The sequence below is a fragment of the Euwallacea similis genome, chromosome 21 (assembly GCF_039881205.1).
Source record: "Euwallacea similis isolate ESF13 chromosome 21, ESF131.1, whole genome shotgun sequence".
NCBI classification, from domain to species: domain Eukaryota; kingdom Metazoa; phylum Arthropoda; class Insecta; order Coleoptera; family Curculionidae; genus Euwallacea; species Euwallacea similis.
Window position 1 is genome coordinate 2,058,350 of NC_089629.1, and position 16,357 is coordinate 2,074,706.

General features: G+C 37.8%; 2 protein-coding genes across 2 annotated transcripts in view; both read right to left on the minus strand.

Moving 5' to 3' along the window:
* The window catches only part of LOC136415759 (tachykinin-like peptides receptor 99D), a 152,729-nt gene that overhangs the window by 69,289 nt on the left and 67,083 nt on the right, over positions 1 to 16,357 (minus strand). The window lies entirely within an intron of this gene.
* Positions 3,628 to 15,285, minus strand: tok (tolkin). The gene is made up of 18 exons (XM_066400563.1): positions 15,028 to 15,285; positions 14,028 to 14,551; positions 8,960 to 9,063; positions 8,492 to 8,814; positions 8,241 to 8,431; positions 7,868 to 8,185; positions 7,583 to 7,813; positions 7,334 to 7,521; positions 7,127 to 7,280; positions 6,847 to 7,074; positions 6,556 to 6,795; positions 6,354 to 6,507; positions 6,101 to 6,306; positions 5,755 to 5,960; positions 5,488 to 5,699; positions 5,298 to 5,432; positions 5,076 to 5,241; positions 3,628 to 4,375 (listed from the first exon to the last, which is right to left on the minus strand). Exons 2-18 carry the CDS (start codon positions 14,218 to 14,220, stop codon positions 4,247 to 4,249), a joined length of 3,378 nt encoding a protein of 1,125 aa, XP_066256660.1. The 5' UTR covers positions 14,221 to 14,551; positions 15,028 to 15,285; the 3' UTR covers positions 3,628 to 4,246.

A 16,357-nucleotide genomic window follows, 5' to 3' on the forward strand; every position in this document is an offset into this window, starting at 1 on the left:
TCAAGTAATTATAATAAAACGGCTTGTTTTTGAGATATCGAAATCTGTGAAAAATTTGAAACATGTTTAATAAAAGAGATATTTGCTTGCAAGCACCAAATGTGCTTTAATTCAAACAAACCCTTAATTAACTTACAAAACTCGACTAAATGAAGCAAGAAAAGTTCTTGCTTACTCATTTTATTAGGATTGTTTAAACAGGAACATTTAGGTTCGTCAGCCCTCCAGGGCCAAGCAAAAAGATAATTAAATTGTTAATTACAGGGCGATTTGGGTCCCTCAGAAAACCAAATCGGTTCTATTTTTGCGGGTTATCCCGGTCTGGATACGTCCTTTTAAATTATTATGTTATTTACTGAAGGCCTCCATAAACTAAGGGCTTTTGTCCGTGTAGGAGCCCATGTCCGAGGGAACTGGCGTATTTGTGAGTTTCTGGATATTATAATTGGATACTACAATCAATTCTCTGGCCGGACAGGTTTTCGATTTATTGTTTTGAGTAAAGTTTCATCAACATCATTCTATATAAAGTCTCCCGTTAAGACTGGTCATTTTCAAATTATCACCATTTTGCCTGTGTCCTTCGTAGAGCGTTGTATCTGGACAGCTATCAGGTGCATTGAGGTTTAGTTATGGAGAGTTACACGGAAGCAACATGCAAAGAAGGTTCTAAATTGTCGTGAATTTTTTGGTCACCATCTCGTAGTACAACGATCCGATTAATCGAGAAATTTGAAGCAAACTGGATCAGTTTTAAATCTAGAAAAGACTAGTCCGTAACGGTCCAGTTTGATCTACTGAAAACATTGCAGCAGTTAGTGAGAGTGTTGACCTAAACCCTTCCACTTTAATTCGCCAGCAAACGAAACAATGGAATAGTTCAAGGAAGAGTTATCTCGCTCTGCAGGGATATGGTGCGGCCTCCGCGATCATGCGATTTGACGCCATTGGATTTGTTTTTTCGAAATTTTTTGAAAGGCAATGTGTATACCAATAACCCAAGAACAATTCCTGAACTGAAAGACGAATCACTACGCCAAAACGTTTTCGAAAATTTCATCAACAGAATCAATGAGTACTATCAATCACGAGAGGCCATTTATTAGATATTGCATCCCATCATGCATGTCTATACTCTGTATTACAATAAAAACATCTTAACTTTCAAATTAACATTACGTTTTTTTCAATTTTTAAAATAACCGGCTTTAATGGGACACTCTATGGAAGTGATTAAAATATTGACTTTTCGAAGTACAGCCAACTGGAAATTCTGAACATTTCCTGAGCAAGGATTTTCTTTTTCGTTTTTTTTTTGTGGAAAATTTGGCGAAATGCGATTCGAATTCTAAGAGGTTTTCAATTAGAGTTTGATCGATTTTATGAGGTTTTAATCCACTTTTTCATGACTGATATTCAATAAAAACGAAAAGCGTAATAGTGCAACTTACTTTCCCCTGAAAAAAACCATCTCGGCATTAGCTCCCCTCCGGAGTTAATTTTTTCAAGTGTGGGAGTTGTATTTGCTCCGTAGAATCTGAAATGGGATAATACTACCCCCCCCCCCCCCCCTACTGAACCCAGATCTCGACGATTTATTTATGACTTTGTCTCTTTAGAGTCGTAACTGCGTTTAATGAAAAATTTTTAATAAAACTGATTTAGGTCAATGCTAACTGTGAGAAGGGAATGTCCTAGACCCAGGAACGAACGCTATACGCTTTTTGCCTCTAACATTCCTATCCAACCAAAACTCACCTCCATCCCCTTCCTAGGCAAACGTAAAGGCTCCTCTACAGAATAAATGCCGCGTTTCCATATCTAAATCCAGGCAATTTTTTCCGAGTGAAACAGGGCATTTATTTCCTAGCATTATGGCACCATTCTTATTTTCTTAATTTTTTAACATATTTCATTTAAAATTATAAGTGCGACAGGCAATATGAGAATTTCATAACGTTCATTTTCATGAAAGTAATTTAGAGCATTCTCATTCATGTGGAAAATTTAGTGCAGTAAAGGATTCCTCTGAGTTAGATGTTACCAAGGGCTCGAGAAAATTCATTCTACAGTTTGATCTATCAACTTGGTTTGGAGTAGATGTTGGTGCGAACGAACGCATTCTGCGGTTTCCGATTAACTAAATAGATCATGATTATGATTAAAAAACACCATTTTCCTTTGGGGCCAGCCGAGCGCATTAAATGCCCATCTAAAAAGCCAACCAATGCGGTGTAAACCCAGCGCCTTATCTCAGCTTTGATGACGCGAACGGCTAGTAAGTCCCATAATATCGTCCATGTTTTCTTGCTGCTGAGCAAAGCATGTTTTTGCTCATAATACATTTTTAAGCTGGCTTTGCATAATCCGTATCCAAGTTTAAACTATGCAAAAATTCAATTTAAACCGAAGCTATGAGCTGAATTAAATCTGAGAATTAAATTTACTTCGGTCAAGTTGAAACAACTCAATTTAACTAACAAGTAAAACGTATGCAGTTTTGCTCATATCGTGGCTTCTAAACGACCCGGCATAAAGGAAAAGTTTTCATAAATCAAAGGGGGACAGAGGCGTAGGGGTTGCGGGTTTGGTAATTAAAGGAAGCCCCAGCCCCGACAAATAAAACCTTAAAAGCATCAGACGCCATCATTGTCTCGTTCCAGACCTAATTGACTTTCGATTTTCTAAAACAAAAGCGTTATTTCTGATAGCTAAGCTAAGAGGAAGTGGAGTTATAATGAATTTCTGAAGAGTAAGTTACTTGCCAGACCATGGATTTTCATAAATCATCTGTTGCAAACTGCAGTTATAGAAGCTTCTATGATAATAAATAGACGAATCGCTCAGCATTATTCTTGTATTAAACTGAACTCCGTCCAGTTAGGAAGAAACTTAAGATTATGATAGCAAATATTGATCCTCAATCACTGGAATCTGCTATCAATACAAACAGAGTTCAGAGATCTTCATTATCTATAGCTTTAAATTGATATTCATTCATATGCGGCATAATTGCCGATCGCAGGTGGCAACCGAACTAGGTATTAATTCACAGGTGACAAAACCGCGGCATAATTGCTAATCGCAGGTGGCAACCGAAGTAGGTACTGACTTACAAGTGGCATAACCATGACAATTATACCACCTGAGAATTAATACTTACTCCGGTACTTTTTCTAATTTTTTAAAAATTAAATTAAATTTTAGACTTCTTGGAAGAATTGGCGTTTCGTTTCCTCAAATTCATTAATTTAAAATTACAAAAATATATACTCGTAGAAAATATCGTCTTGACGGAAACTATTCTAATGGATTTAGTAACGTTTATCTGTCTGGCGATTAGCTAAATTCTTTATTGGAGATCATGGTAGAAATCCGAACTTTAGGAAACTGTAGATGATTTCATCATGGAGCTGTTAGCAACCTATTGGTGAGCTTAGACATCGACTATGTGCATCGACATCAACGGTTGTGCTAAAATGGGGATAAAGTGCCATAGGGAATTTTATTTAGAGACGTTTAAGCCTCCTATGGAAATATTAAGGAATAAATACTTATTTTGTACATACATTGTTCCCCAAAATCCTCCAAGGCGAAAAACAAAGATAGAAATCAAACTAGCAGCACTAAAGCTCGGAATTACCTTTATTTTACGACATCAATTAAAGTTTTGAAAAGTTCGTATTTTCTTCTGGTTTACACATTCGTTTTAACTGCATATTGTTTGCAAACAGTCGTTTAAGAATTAAGTACATACTTAAAATAATGAAATCTCTTACCAACGAAATTTTACTATTCCGGAACATCTGCTACTCAAAAATGTTTTTTGCGATCATAATGAGAAAAGACGATGTTTGGCTATGTAAAAACATTATTACAGTCAACAGCTTAACACTAACATTGAACAGGTCGATAATTAACATTAAATATTTAATACACGAGTCATAAGAACTTCCTACAAACATACACGTTATTCTTACTTCTATCATCATGCTAATGCAACAGACTATAAGTAGTATATTTTTTAATTCCTAGCAGGGACTCCTAGAAGAACCTCTAAAATTCATCGCAAATAAGTCGATTTACCCCTCTCTGTCAATACGATAATTTTTTTAATTGATTTTTGAGCGTAGAGAAAATTGCCTTCCTAGCAACTTCAACCAAATACCACATTTTCTTATAAATAAACAAAAAATTTATCGAAATGATAAATAAGAACTGCGGCAGACATAACTGAGGGACTTGTTCATTCCTCTTCCTCACTTATTGAGGTCACTGCCTCATACACCAAGCTAAAACCTTTGCTCACCAATGTGTCGTCACTGCGGAATCGAACCAATAAGGCTTGGTTGATGGATATTACGTCAGCAGGTTTCTAAAAGAAAAAAAACTCATAAATTCGCCATTTGAAATTGTGCATATAGGGTGTTTAAAAATCGAGCCATATCGATGGGATCGCGAAAAATGTTAGAGGTGCTTGGTTGAAATCTGGGAAAAACGCCTTTATGTTTTACAATTTTATTTGGAGATATTTCACTTCATTGTAGCCGCATTTTCTCCTCTCAAGATAGAATTTTTCACATTGGAGTTTGACGCGAAAAATGGATCCACATAATTTATTTACCTGTTAAGGATTTGGAAATTATTAGCCTTTGGCCCCCCAAGAAATCTAAATTTGGAACTTTTTGGACTTTGAGGGCTGAAAGGAAAGAAGAGAACTTTTTTCTTAAATCACCAAGAATTTTTAACTTTTTGCACAATAAATGCAACCCCAGAGGGAAAGTTTTTTCCAGTAGTTTGACTTTTAAACCCAAAATTGGAATCAGGGAATTTAGCTTTCTGACATAAATTCTTACAAATTATGCAGTAATTATTGAGAGAAATCCAGGCCAGTATTTAAAATAAAAAAGCGGTTCTAACTGCAGAAATCGCAAGCTTTTTAATCCGGTCCTCCGTACTGGGAAGCAAAAACAGCCACTGCCAAATCATGTCTTTTAACACTTTCGAGATCCCAATGACCCTGCGCGATCTTAATTTCATTTGAAAACTAAGTAAAAAACAGGGAACTATAAGACCTTTGTCCCACAAAATTTCCCATAAGTAGAACCACTAGCATCCAATCCGCTGAAGATCTCTACATAGTCATAACCGCAATCCTTTTCATCTTCAATATCAAAAGTGAGGAAAGACAGATGGACGTTGTATTCACTTGGGGCTTCTATAGTCCAGTCGCAATCCGCCCTGAAGCAGAAAAAATCTGGTCAAATCTGCTCACAATTTAAACAACTTTCCTACACCTATTGTCATAACTCGAACTTCCAAATCTGGCATGCGAATAAATATGCTTCTTTTCCAAAGTGGCATGCAGTAGTCCTCCACAAACCGTCGAATGGGAACCTGAGAAACCGTTCCTTTGGATACTGGCATCGGACCTTTAATGAGTTGGTTAAAGGGAAAAATCCAATATGAAGATGGATGAAAACAGACCTAAAAGTCATATAAAGCTGATTTCCAGTGGCCACAATCATATGAGGTAGCTTGGACCCACAGAATCGGCCCAAAGAGGGCGTCTCCGGAGAAGAACCGTCGTAGAAGTCCACATGATCGTAGGCGCACTGCTGATGGGGCTCCACCTCGAAGTACATGAAAGTTATGCGAACTCGATGACCGGGAGTTGTACTGAAGTGCCACACACAATCCTAAGGAATAAGCAAACATCACAAGGGGAACTCTTTCCATTATGAATAAGTTTACTTTGCGAGCCGGATAATAATCAGGATAATTCGGGCTTTCCAATTTCCCAACGGGAGAAGTAATCTCGTATTTGCAACCGCCTTCTTTGCAGTCCCGTCCGTTCTCGTGCAGGGTGTACCCATTGTGGCAAGTACAAACGTAGGAACCAAGGGTGTTAAGGCACTCGTGCTGACAGTTTCCATGGTCCTTAGCGCATTCATCCATATCTAAAATCCATTTGGGCTTCGCAAAATCACCTATATTCGCCATATTTACGGAAGTTTTATCCGGGGAAATACCACTCTCTGCACACTAAGTTTTTACAGTATCCTCCATATGGGAGCGGGCTGCCTGCACGAATTATTACCTGAGAAAAACACCGCGGCAAATCCAGTCTTCTGGACACTAGTGTCTGAATAAAACACGACCCTCATGATGTTACTTTCGGATGTAATAAGATTAGGGGCCTTAGAACCACAGAAAGAGCCATGTTTCTTCATTCTGCTCTCTTTGAATTTACTGAATATGTCCACACGATCGTACTCGCATTGCTGTTGCTGAGCATTGTTATTCCTGCAACAGACGCTTTAAAATCCGTTGGGGAAATGGCTGAAAATTACCCCTCCAAGTCGAAATGAGTGAAATTCAAGGTAATTTTATACTGAGGCAGCGCGACTATCTCCCAAACGCAATTCTTGTTGAAGGGATACAGGTCTGGAAACGACGGTGATGTTATGGTACCATTAGGCGATTCGAAAACTCCGCCACACGCATCTATGGCATAAAGGGATACATTATTTATTTAACCTTATCTTTACCTACCTTCGCAATTTTTCCCATCGGAATGCAGCTCATATCCAATGCGACAGGCACATACAAAGCTTCCAAGAGTATTGAGGCACAGCTGGGCGCACCCATGGTCCACCTTAGAGCATTCATCATATTCCTTCATAATAGTCGCGGAAAAACCTCCCTTTTGGACAGAGCCGTCCGAAACAAACTTCACAAGCATGTGATTGGAGGTCGAAATCACATCAGGAGGAATTTTATGGCCACAGTGTACTACAATCCAAGCACCATTAAGACTTCAGTTCATCGACGTCGGAGTACTACCTTTTATAATTGGAGAATCCACGGTAATACCGTTTCTAATCTCTACGTAGTCATAGACACAGTTGTCGTGATTTTCCACGTCAAAGCTCTGGAATTTTAAAGCCACCTGAAAGTTCTCTGGCACAGTAATCCTCCAAATACACTCTTTGTTAGGTTGATATTCTTCAGGATAATTGGGGGACTCCAAGTGACCCTCGGAGTCTATGAAGAAACCTCCACCGCAAATTGCTGGAAATAATACTTTTTTCTGTATTTTCTTTGAATGTATTTTTAGTAGTACCTTCGTAACTGGCAGTAAAGCCCCGATGACCCTTAGGCCTCTTCGCAACATACGTAACCAACATCCTACTTCCAACTGAGGTAATTGAAGGCACTTGCCCAGTGCCGCAGTATCTTCCCAGTACTCTGGACCTATGCCAATAACCATCACGCACCTAAAAAATATCACAACCCTTTACACCTTGATTTCTATTTATTTTCCAAGTACCTCTACGAAGTCTTCACTACAATCTAGAGATTTGGTGATGTCTAGGCCCGTAAGATTAAGGACAATTTTCTCTCCATGAGTGGCGGTGATCCTCCACTCACAACGTACTCCCTCTTCAGGAATTTTGTCGCTGTGGTAGACCGGGGGAGAAAAGGTTCCGGAATTTTGCTGGTAGGTTTTTCCGCATTCTATGGAGAAATTAAATTAGCTCAAGTCAGGAAACGCAGTTTCTCGCAAGTGAATGCTTACTTGGGCACTTGTACAACAAATTTGTCTGAGCTACATCTCCCTCACTAAGACGCACCCTTTGACCTATCTCTGGCCTCTTTCTGCCGGGCATGTCCACTGGTTGTATGGTGTCCAGGTAAGTGCCCTTGGAAAAAGTGTTCCTTGCATAATGCATTATTGAGTCGTAATCATAAGTCAATCCCAACGAGTTCACTTCATCTTCGTTTAATTTATTAAAGTTGTATTCCTGACCTACGGAAAAAATGAACTGAACCAAATCGATTTTTAAATCATTTTATAGAATACCGTTCATAATGTTCTCCCTGATAATATTGACGTGATTGTCTCGGTCAGGCCTGGTGTGCTCGTGCCAAAACCCCACTACATGTCCCAGTTCATGCACAACAATCCCGAATTTATCGCAATTTTTTCCGATACTGATGGCCTGTCCTCCATTTCCGCGTTTGCCTACAAAAGAGCAGCATCCACATGGTCTTTCGGTGAATATGATGTAGTTCAAATGCTCATCCCTATCCCTTTCCACAAACTTCACACAGGTGAAGTTCTCCCAATGCCTCATGGCTTGCTTGAAGAGAGCTTTGTGGAGCCCACTGAAGTTTCCATCTAAAATAGCGCTAAGTTGAAGTACTGTGAACTCATCTAAAGGAAAATAGTTTACCTATCTCATACGGAATGACTCCGTAATCCCAGACTCTTTCTTTCCTTGCAGTGGCAGCCCTTGGGACTCTACTCAGAGACCGCCCGGCGTCAGTGAACTTCCTCTTCAAGTCGAAATAAGGCTCGAATTCATGCACCGGAGTTTCTTGGAATAGTTCTTTGGCGTTGGTGTAGTCATGAATTAAAGTTTTCCTAAAGACCAATTATTACAGAATTGGAGACTGCTCCTGTACGCTAAGCTATGTGAAGTACCTGGGCTTATTCCTCTTCTTTCTTCTATTATGGCGCCGCTTTCTCCTTCTCTGATGATGCTCATTCTGGCTGAGACTCTCATTCTTTCTATGACGTGTTTGCTCACCGCTCACTACTGGAAATTCAATAGTAGATTTTATCGATGATGATCCACTCCTGGGATAACCCTTTAAAACTTGGCCTTGTTTGTATTGAGTACCGAAGTAAATGTTGAGAGAAGGATCGTTGCTGGATTTAGTGACCTGCAGGTCTGCAGACTGCTTGGTCTTCTTGCGAATTAAGTCAGTAAGGCCTTCTTCTTCGATTTGGAGACCTTCCAGTACCTAAAGAAAAGTAGAATATTAAAGGGAAGCAAGGGGAATTCTGCTAAAGCACTCCAAAACTACCACATATCGAGGTTTGCCAGGAAGTATGTTACACTTTAATCCTATATTATTGCTTTGTGTAATTTTTTTCTCATGTATTTACCTCTTGTTTGTATTTCTCGACTTCTTCTTGAAGCAATGAATGTTTGAGCTTCGGCTTCGATGGATAGTCTTCTTCTGACAGTGCGATATCTCCTTGAAAGTTACCTGAAAATTTGGTAATTATTTAGCTCAATCAGTGACATAGAACAACTGGATGTTACATCGTCTTTTACAGTTCTGAGGCCTCATTTCGCGACAGAAAAACATTTTTCAAAATTTTGAGTTTTCCGTGGTTAGGAGAAAGTCTCTCCCCAAGCTGCCAAACTAGTGGAAAAGATTAAAAATGCGGCTTCGCAGTAGTAATATGTTCCATTTATTATTTGACACCTGAAAATTTTGAGCTTTGACTTTCGCCCCAACCTGTATAGTTGGAAACATATTTTTGTATCGATCCTCCATCAGAGACCAACAACAAAAGCGTTGTTATCCTAACTTTATGCTGAGCCCTGTTTGCGGACAAAACGCGCCATTATTTGCCATGGAAATAATTTCGCTAAACATATGCAGATTAATTAAAACAGATAAACATAAATTTTAATATCAAACGTTGCGGATGGCCATAAGTTAGTATCTATTAATTATTGGAAATTAAATTTATTGTTAGCGAACGCCAACCGAGGGAGAAATAATTATCGACAACGGCCATATTTAATAATTCGGTGGTTTAATTATTTTAGAGCTTAATAGGATGGAAAATTTGCATTGGTCAAACACGATTTATTTCATATTTTTGGATTTTAACACATTAAAATTTGGGTGAAATTATGTTTTTCTTCTCAAAGCGTTAAAAGAAATTTACGAACTAAATACACTGCTCAAAATAATCTAGGGAACAAGGACAATTATTGACAAATCCTCACACCGAATTTGAAGAAACTATTGAAGGAATTTTATGTGAATTTATTATGAATTAATGTCATTATATAAAGATTGTAGCCAAGAGTATGCTTTTTTCTTAGACTCGTTTGAGCAGTGTAGTTGAACATTCCATATTGGTCAATCCTACTCCTAGAAAAATCGTAAGAAAAATAGGTAATTATGCAGCCAGTTAGGAAATGTATAGCTTTGCTCAACTAGTGGCATGTAGCTAGACGAGCAAAACAATATCTCGCAATTAACATAGTTACGCCAAATAGCATTTTCGAATGCGTTTTTCTGATTTTGCCAAAAAAATGCAGATATTTGAACTATTTTAGGGCACGCCCTGTAGCTGAAGAACTACCTTTATTGTGGCTGTTCCGATTTGTTATCTGAGTTACGAAGTTAAGGCGCCTGCCTTCATTACCCACCTAGAACTAGTTACCGAATGAAACTCGATTAGACAACCGTGTCGATTGAGAAAACTGTCCCTTTTGGACAAAATTAGAAAAGACTTGGTAAAATATGGTACTAAAGTATGGTCGATATAGGGTAGTTTGTCTAATTCTCTCGGAAATAACTGGAAAAATACAGAAGGAATATATGCAGTATCGATCATTAATGCCCCACTTTAACGCTGAATTTTTCAATTGTTTTACTTTAATGCGTTATTTTAATAGAGGCAGCCAAACACTGTTAGTGAGATTGAATTTTCGAAATAGGTAACTCGCAGGCTTTCAACAAAACTCCCCTAAATGGCGAGCCGAGTTTACGCTTCAGAGCTGGAATTAATTATGAATTATTTCATTTACCTCCGTTCAATCCAAAATTGGATTTTCCTCAAGAATGATGGCGAAGCAGTGGAAGAAAAAACGTGGAAACCAACTTGTGCATTAATGAGCGATTAATTGGTTAAATAACTTAATTTAAAAAATGGCTTCTCCTCAAAATTCCCTATGCACACCACTGGGTTTCATAAGAGGGGGATAAATAGTTTAAAATTAATAACCTAATCCGAAATGGGACCCCCCGACAAACTTCGGCAACTCGTTATTTGTAAAGATTAGGGTTAATTCCTAAAGTTTAATGACACAGCCTCGGCACTCGGCAGGTCTGAGCCCTTGTGATTTGACGAAGACGAGGCGCGGATGAGATCCTCCCCATCATGGGGATGATGATGCTGTCGTGATTAACGCGTTTTTAATTTTATTGAAGACGACGCCTGTCGCGTTTTATGACTGGCTCTCGAAACTAAGAACAATGGCTCCTCGTTAGAGGAGTGTGTCCTTAAAAATGAGGTTTTAATAGAATCTAAGACTACAAGCGTTAATGGTCCAGGTTGAAATATAGAAAAACGTGTCAAGGTTCCAAATGGAGTGGGATAGTTGATATTTCATCGGATTAACGTCACGATGTTACGCCAATGGAGGCAATTAAAATAATTGGATCAAAGCTGTGCTAGTTTGGAGGAAGGAAGGATTAGCAAGTTTCGGGCATTAGGGGAGCACGGGGACATTAAATTTAACTCCTTTCGACAAATAAGTACCTGATGTGATATTACGGGGGTGAGCAATAAAAAGGCACTAGCGTGCACGAAATACTTAAACAGTCATTGCACGAGTAAATGCAGATCATAAATAACTCAGGACCACAGTAAATAAATCAAACGACATGGCTCATCTTGGCTCTCCCAAGGTTATTGTCCAGAGAGGCAACGTTACATAAGTCACTCAATAAACCTAACAAGAGCATAATTGTCCGTTTACAAATCTATGACTTTAGAATAAGCTTATGTAAGCGTTCCTTTCGAGCTTACCAATTATATTCCCATATAAATGCTCAAGCATCTAAGATTATTTTCTGCCTATATTGCATCTATTGTACTATTTAAGGTAATAATGTCCCATATGGAACGCGACCTTTTGTCCTAGTTTAACTGCTGATGTATCCATGACTATATTCTGCTATGTAAAATTTATACAGAGTGTGACATATATTCATGGAAATATTTCAGGAGGCAATAGTACTGTTGTGCACTGCAAGCGATAGCATTTCTGTATACTGCAAAGTAATTTAAAAAATGGTAATAGGCCCATGGTCATAAACGCTCAGTTTCCGATATGAAAGGTGGCAAAGTTTCACGTTTGTTCTCAAATTTTACTCTTTTCTCACGTATAATTTGGGTAACATTTTTGAAATTTAAAGTAAGGAACAAGAATCATCCGACTCAGTTATTAACTATCTCAGGCAATTCATAACATTTAATCGAATTTCTCAAAATAAAATAAATTTTAACAAAAACAAAATTTGAAAACTGTTGAAAATTTCCTTAAAAAAAATGTGAAACTTTTGCCACCCTGTATATCGAAAACGGTGCGTTTTTGACCATGCGTCTATTAGCATTTTTTATAATTTTGCAAAATATCATCGCCCCCTGAAATATCTTCATAACGATGTGTTACGCCCTGTATATAAAGTTCTATTCAGGAATTTTGGAGTCGATTTCAGTTCTTCATCCCACCAAAATTTTTCGAAAATAATTTTTTTTGTCATTTTTCGGATTTTTAAATTTTCCTGAGCTCCACATATGTCAGGATGAGTTCAAAACCAGCATCAGAAATACAAATATGGGATAAACCAAATATGGAATAACCTATTTGTTCTCGTAATTTTCGAATGTCTGTTTCGTAACCAGGAATTAAAACAGACACAGGAAGTTGAAATTATGCGGGTAATAAACTTTCAGACAAAGCACTGCAGGGCCGGTAGGGCCGACCCTTTTGGCCTGATTTCATATCTCATTACAGTTATTCATTATGTCGCAGTGATAAGTCGCGTACTAATAGCAGTAAAAACCGTATAGAATATTTAAATCATCTGATTTGGATTTCATTAAGGTTTTTACACAGGACGTTTTTATCATGGGAACATCAGAATTTCTCAAATTTTTTCTATGGGCCGTAATCAAAATTACCTAAAAAGGTGGATATAGTCATTATCTATGAAGGTGGTTTGGGTGGTGTTTTGAGCGCACGTTACTTGTAGAGTTGGGGTAAAAAGGTTCAATGAAAAGGGCCACTTTAACCTACATGAAGTTCATGTTCTTTATATTCCTCAAGATAAATAGCTGCCAAGTCTGTAAGATGGTTTCATGTTTATATAATTAAAATGCTGGGCAATGCTAAAGCACATAGCTAAAACGATAAAGAGCGGGTATTAGAAACTGGCTCCCACTCCTTCTACCTCAGACTGATGTAATTCTTATTTATTGACCATTGGTAACTTCAGTACCTCAATCAGTACCTTATTTTTCTTGGAAATAATATGTTAAACAACTAAGAAAAAACCTAAGAGATAATTTCTTCTGTTTTGGTGCAACATAATAAAACTCAATTGCCAGTAAACAAAAACGTGATAATAGTATTTCAGAAAGGACTTCGTTCCTGCTCATAAACATTTAACTTCGATCTTCAAATTTATAAATGAAAATTAAAAATTCATCCACAATAGAATGAATCAGTCCAAATTTCAATAAATCGGACATGAATTTAACCCTCAAATAAAGTTTATATTTTTATGTCCGATTTTACCAAGGACTCTTTATCATATGATCTTGTGGCTATAGTGATTTATTATAGTTCTAAATACGTTTTATACGTTTGACGCGGTTATTCAGGGTGTAACATATCATCATGGAGATATTTCAGGAGGCGATAATACTCTACAAAATAATAAAAAAGCTAATTGACCCTTGGTCAAAAATGTACTTTAATTATTTTAATTATAAAAGCTGTTGAAAATGTCCTTCAAAAAATGTGAAACTTTTGCCATCCTGTATATCAAAAATGGTGCGTTTTGACTATGGGTCTATAAGCATTTTTTTATTATTTTGAAGACTACTATCGCTTCCTGAAATATTTCTATGATGATATGTGACATCCTGTATACATGAATAATTATTTTAATTTTTCTACTTATTTTTCCTAAGTTCTGAAGACGATAACAGATCTGTCACCGAAACGTTAACAACGGTATTCCTTAATTAGTATTTCACTCTAATTACTAATTTCGAATTATTAATTTCTATTTACTAATTTCTAATTAGATGCCGTAATTTCCCAATAAGAAAAATGTTTCTAATTGGATTTTGTTGTTCAAACATATTTGCACACCACCAATTCTCATACAAATTCGGAACCCTGCCCACTTACCTGCCTTACAAGGATCCAAATCTAGATCACTGGAAATTTTTGTAGGGAAAACACCGTGCAGCAATTCGTCCACACTGAACTTCCCTTGAGAAAAATTCCCACTAGTCCTATTCTTAACGTGCTGCAACAGCACTGACCCATAACCCACCAATACAGCGTCCAGAAAAATTAACCACCACAACCGAGTCTTCATATTGAACTGTATAATTATTTATATTTTTAAAGTAGTAATGTGCGCTTTTTTATCAGTCTTTTGAAAATCACAGAGTATAGGCTATTACTTATAGTTCTATAGTACCCTTTAATAGGTACTATGTAGATTCACATTTTATTCAACAGAAGACGATTTGTAGACTGGAATTCGGTTGATAAGAACAGCCTTATTTCTCATTGATGCTGTAGGGTATTTTGTTTATAAACTGATACGGGTTCTGTTATCGCCATTTTACGCTTGCAAAGCGCGGTCTGAAGACATACGTCTATGGTGAATGGATTATTGTAGATGCTGTTTAAATCATATGGATCTAGAAGAAATGTTTCAGTAATTAGTAGTTAATATTTGCAATAATGTAGTAAAGTGATTAATTTAGCAAGTAGGAAAAGTAGGAAAGCGTACATGAACACTTAAAAAGGGTGCGAGGAGAACTGTATGTTTCTTGATAAAATGGTGGACAAATTTATCTTCAAGGCCCATTGGTATAACGCGTTAAAATATAAAGAAGCATGTTCAATGATTCGAAGCAAATAATGAGGATGGTCAATTTTGATGCTCTAACACTTAAATAGATCGGTAAATATAGATAGTTGAGGCCCATTATAGGCCACATTATTTTCTGTTAAATTTAGTGCCGGGCCTAAAATTAGCTTACATGGGTGTGGGGTCCGCGCTAACATTGCTGGAGAACTTTTTTCTACCTATTTTAGTTTTGTATCAATATTACACACTTTTGGACTGATTGATATTATCTTGTGCAACAACTGACAAGTATACATTAGGTACCTTGTAACTTACACGGAGACCTAGTGTCTCTTCAAGTGTATGAGAAAAACCAGTTTGTAATACAAAGCGCCATTAAATATTCACATTCTTCTTACTATAACAGACACACCGGAATCGCGTGAAAAACGGGCCCCGTCGCGGTCCTACCGTGCAGGCTCCCGGCGGGCACAGATTTTATGACTGATATTCACGGGCACGCATCCACGAGATACACACAATAGCCGTAGCATCGCATCTCCAGGGACGGAGCCCCATTATCTAAACTTCAAATCCGTCCATCTCTGTTGCATTTCGTTAGTGTGTAACCACGCCGTTTTGGCAATTGTTGCGAAATTTATTGCCAACAAGGGATTTTTTGACCCCTTCTGCACACTTTCTAGCCCTGGGAAAAAATCGTGAATAGCTACGCCACTGCTATAAACAGGTAGCGGCTGACCGCGCTGTTAAAGGGCACTAAATTGCTAATTAACAACCCTACCCAATGTAAATTGGCATCAGATGAAGGAGTGGTTCAGGGGGTTTCGGGGGCGTACAACTGCAGCAAGCAGGTGTTATATTCATAGATGTAAATTTGCTACACATTAGAAAGTACATTTTTGAATTAAATGTTAATATATCATACTAACTGTCCTTAAATTCATATGTCCACAAGATGATATTACATTCTCTTAAATCGCTAACATCAAATTAAAGCAGAAGAACCAACACCAGAACCAGTGGCAGCCGTAACCAAAACCACGTACGATAGAAAAACGTTCAATGATGAACACATTCCATCAAACCAGCCGCCCATGCACACTGACCACAGAGTTGGTCCAGGACTGACGCCTTGTGGGCAACCTCTTTAAACCAACACTTTCACTTGTGATTTTAAGTGATGTGCCTCTATTAGTGCCTCAAATTGGTTTATTCTCATTTAACCCCGTGAATGGAATGGGAAAAGAACCTACTAATGTTAGGTATCAGACACCTGGCGATTTAGCCACCGGCCAAAATCCCCTCTGAACTAGGCACCTGTGAAACTATTATGGTCAATGACCTAGAAGAACTGGAGGACTAATAGTGTCGCGATATCAGGGTTCGAAGGATTCTGGTACACTCGCTTTCAACGTAATCACTATTTATTAGCTCAATGAATTAATACAACTACGATTCCCCAACTAATAGTCCACTAATAAATCTCTATTTCTCTACTAAACACTTTAATATCGCTTATTACAGCCATTTCGTTCTTACAGCTGTACTATTCTTAGACTTACTCTTAACAACAGTCTTTTTATACAAGGTGTCCGGGAATGCATGCATGTATTTTAGGAGACAATTCCGTAGA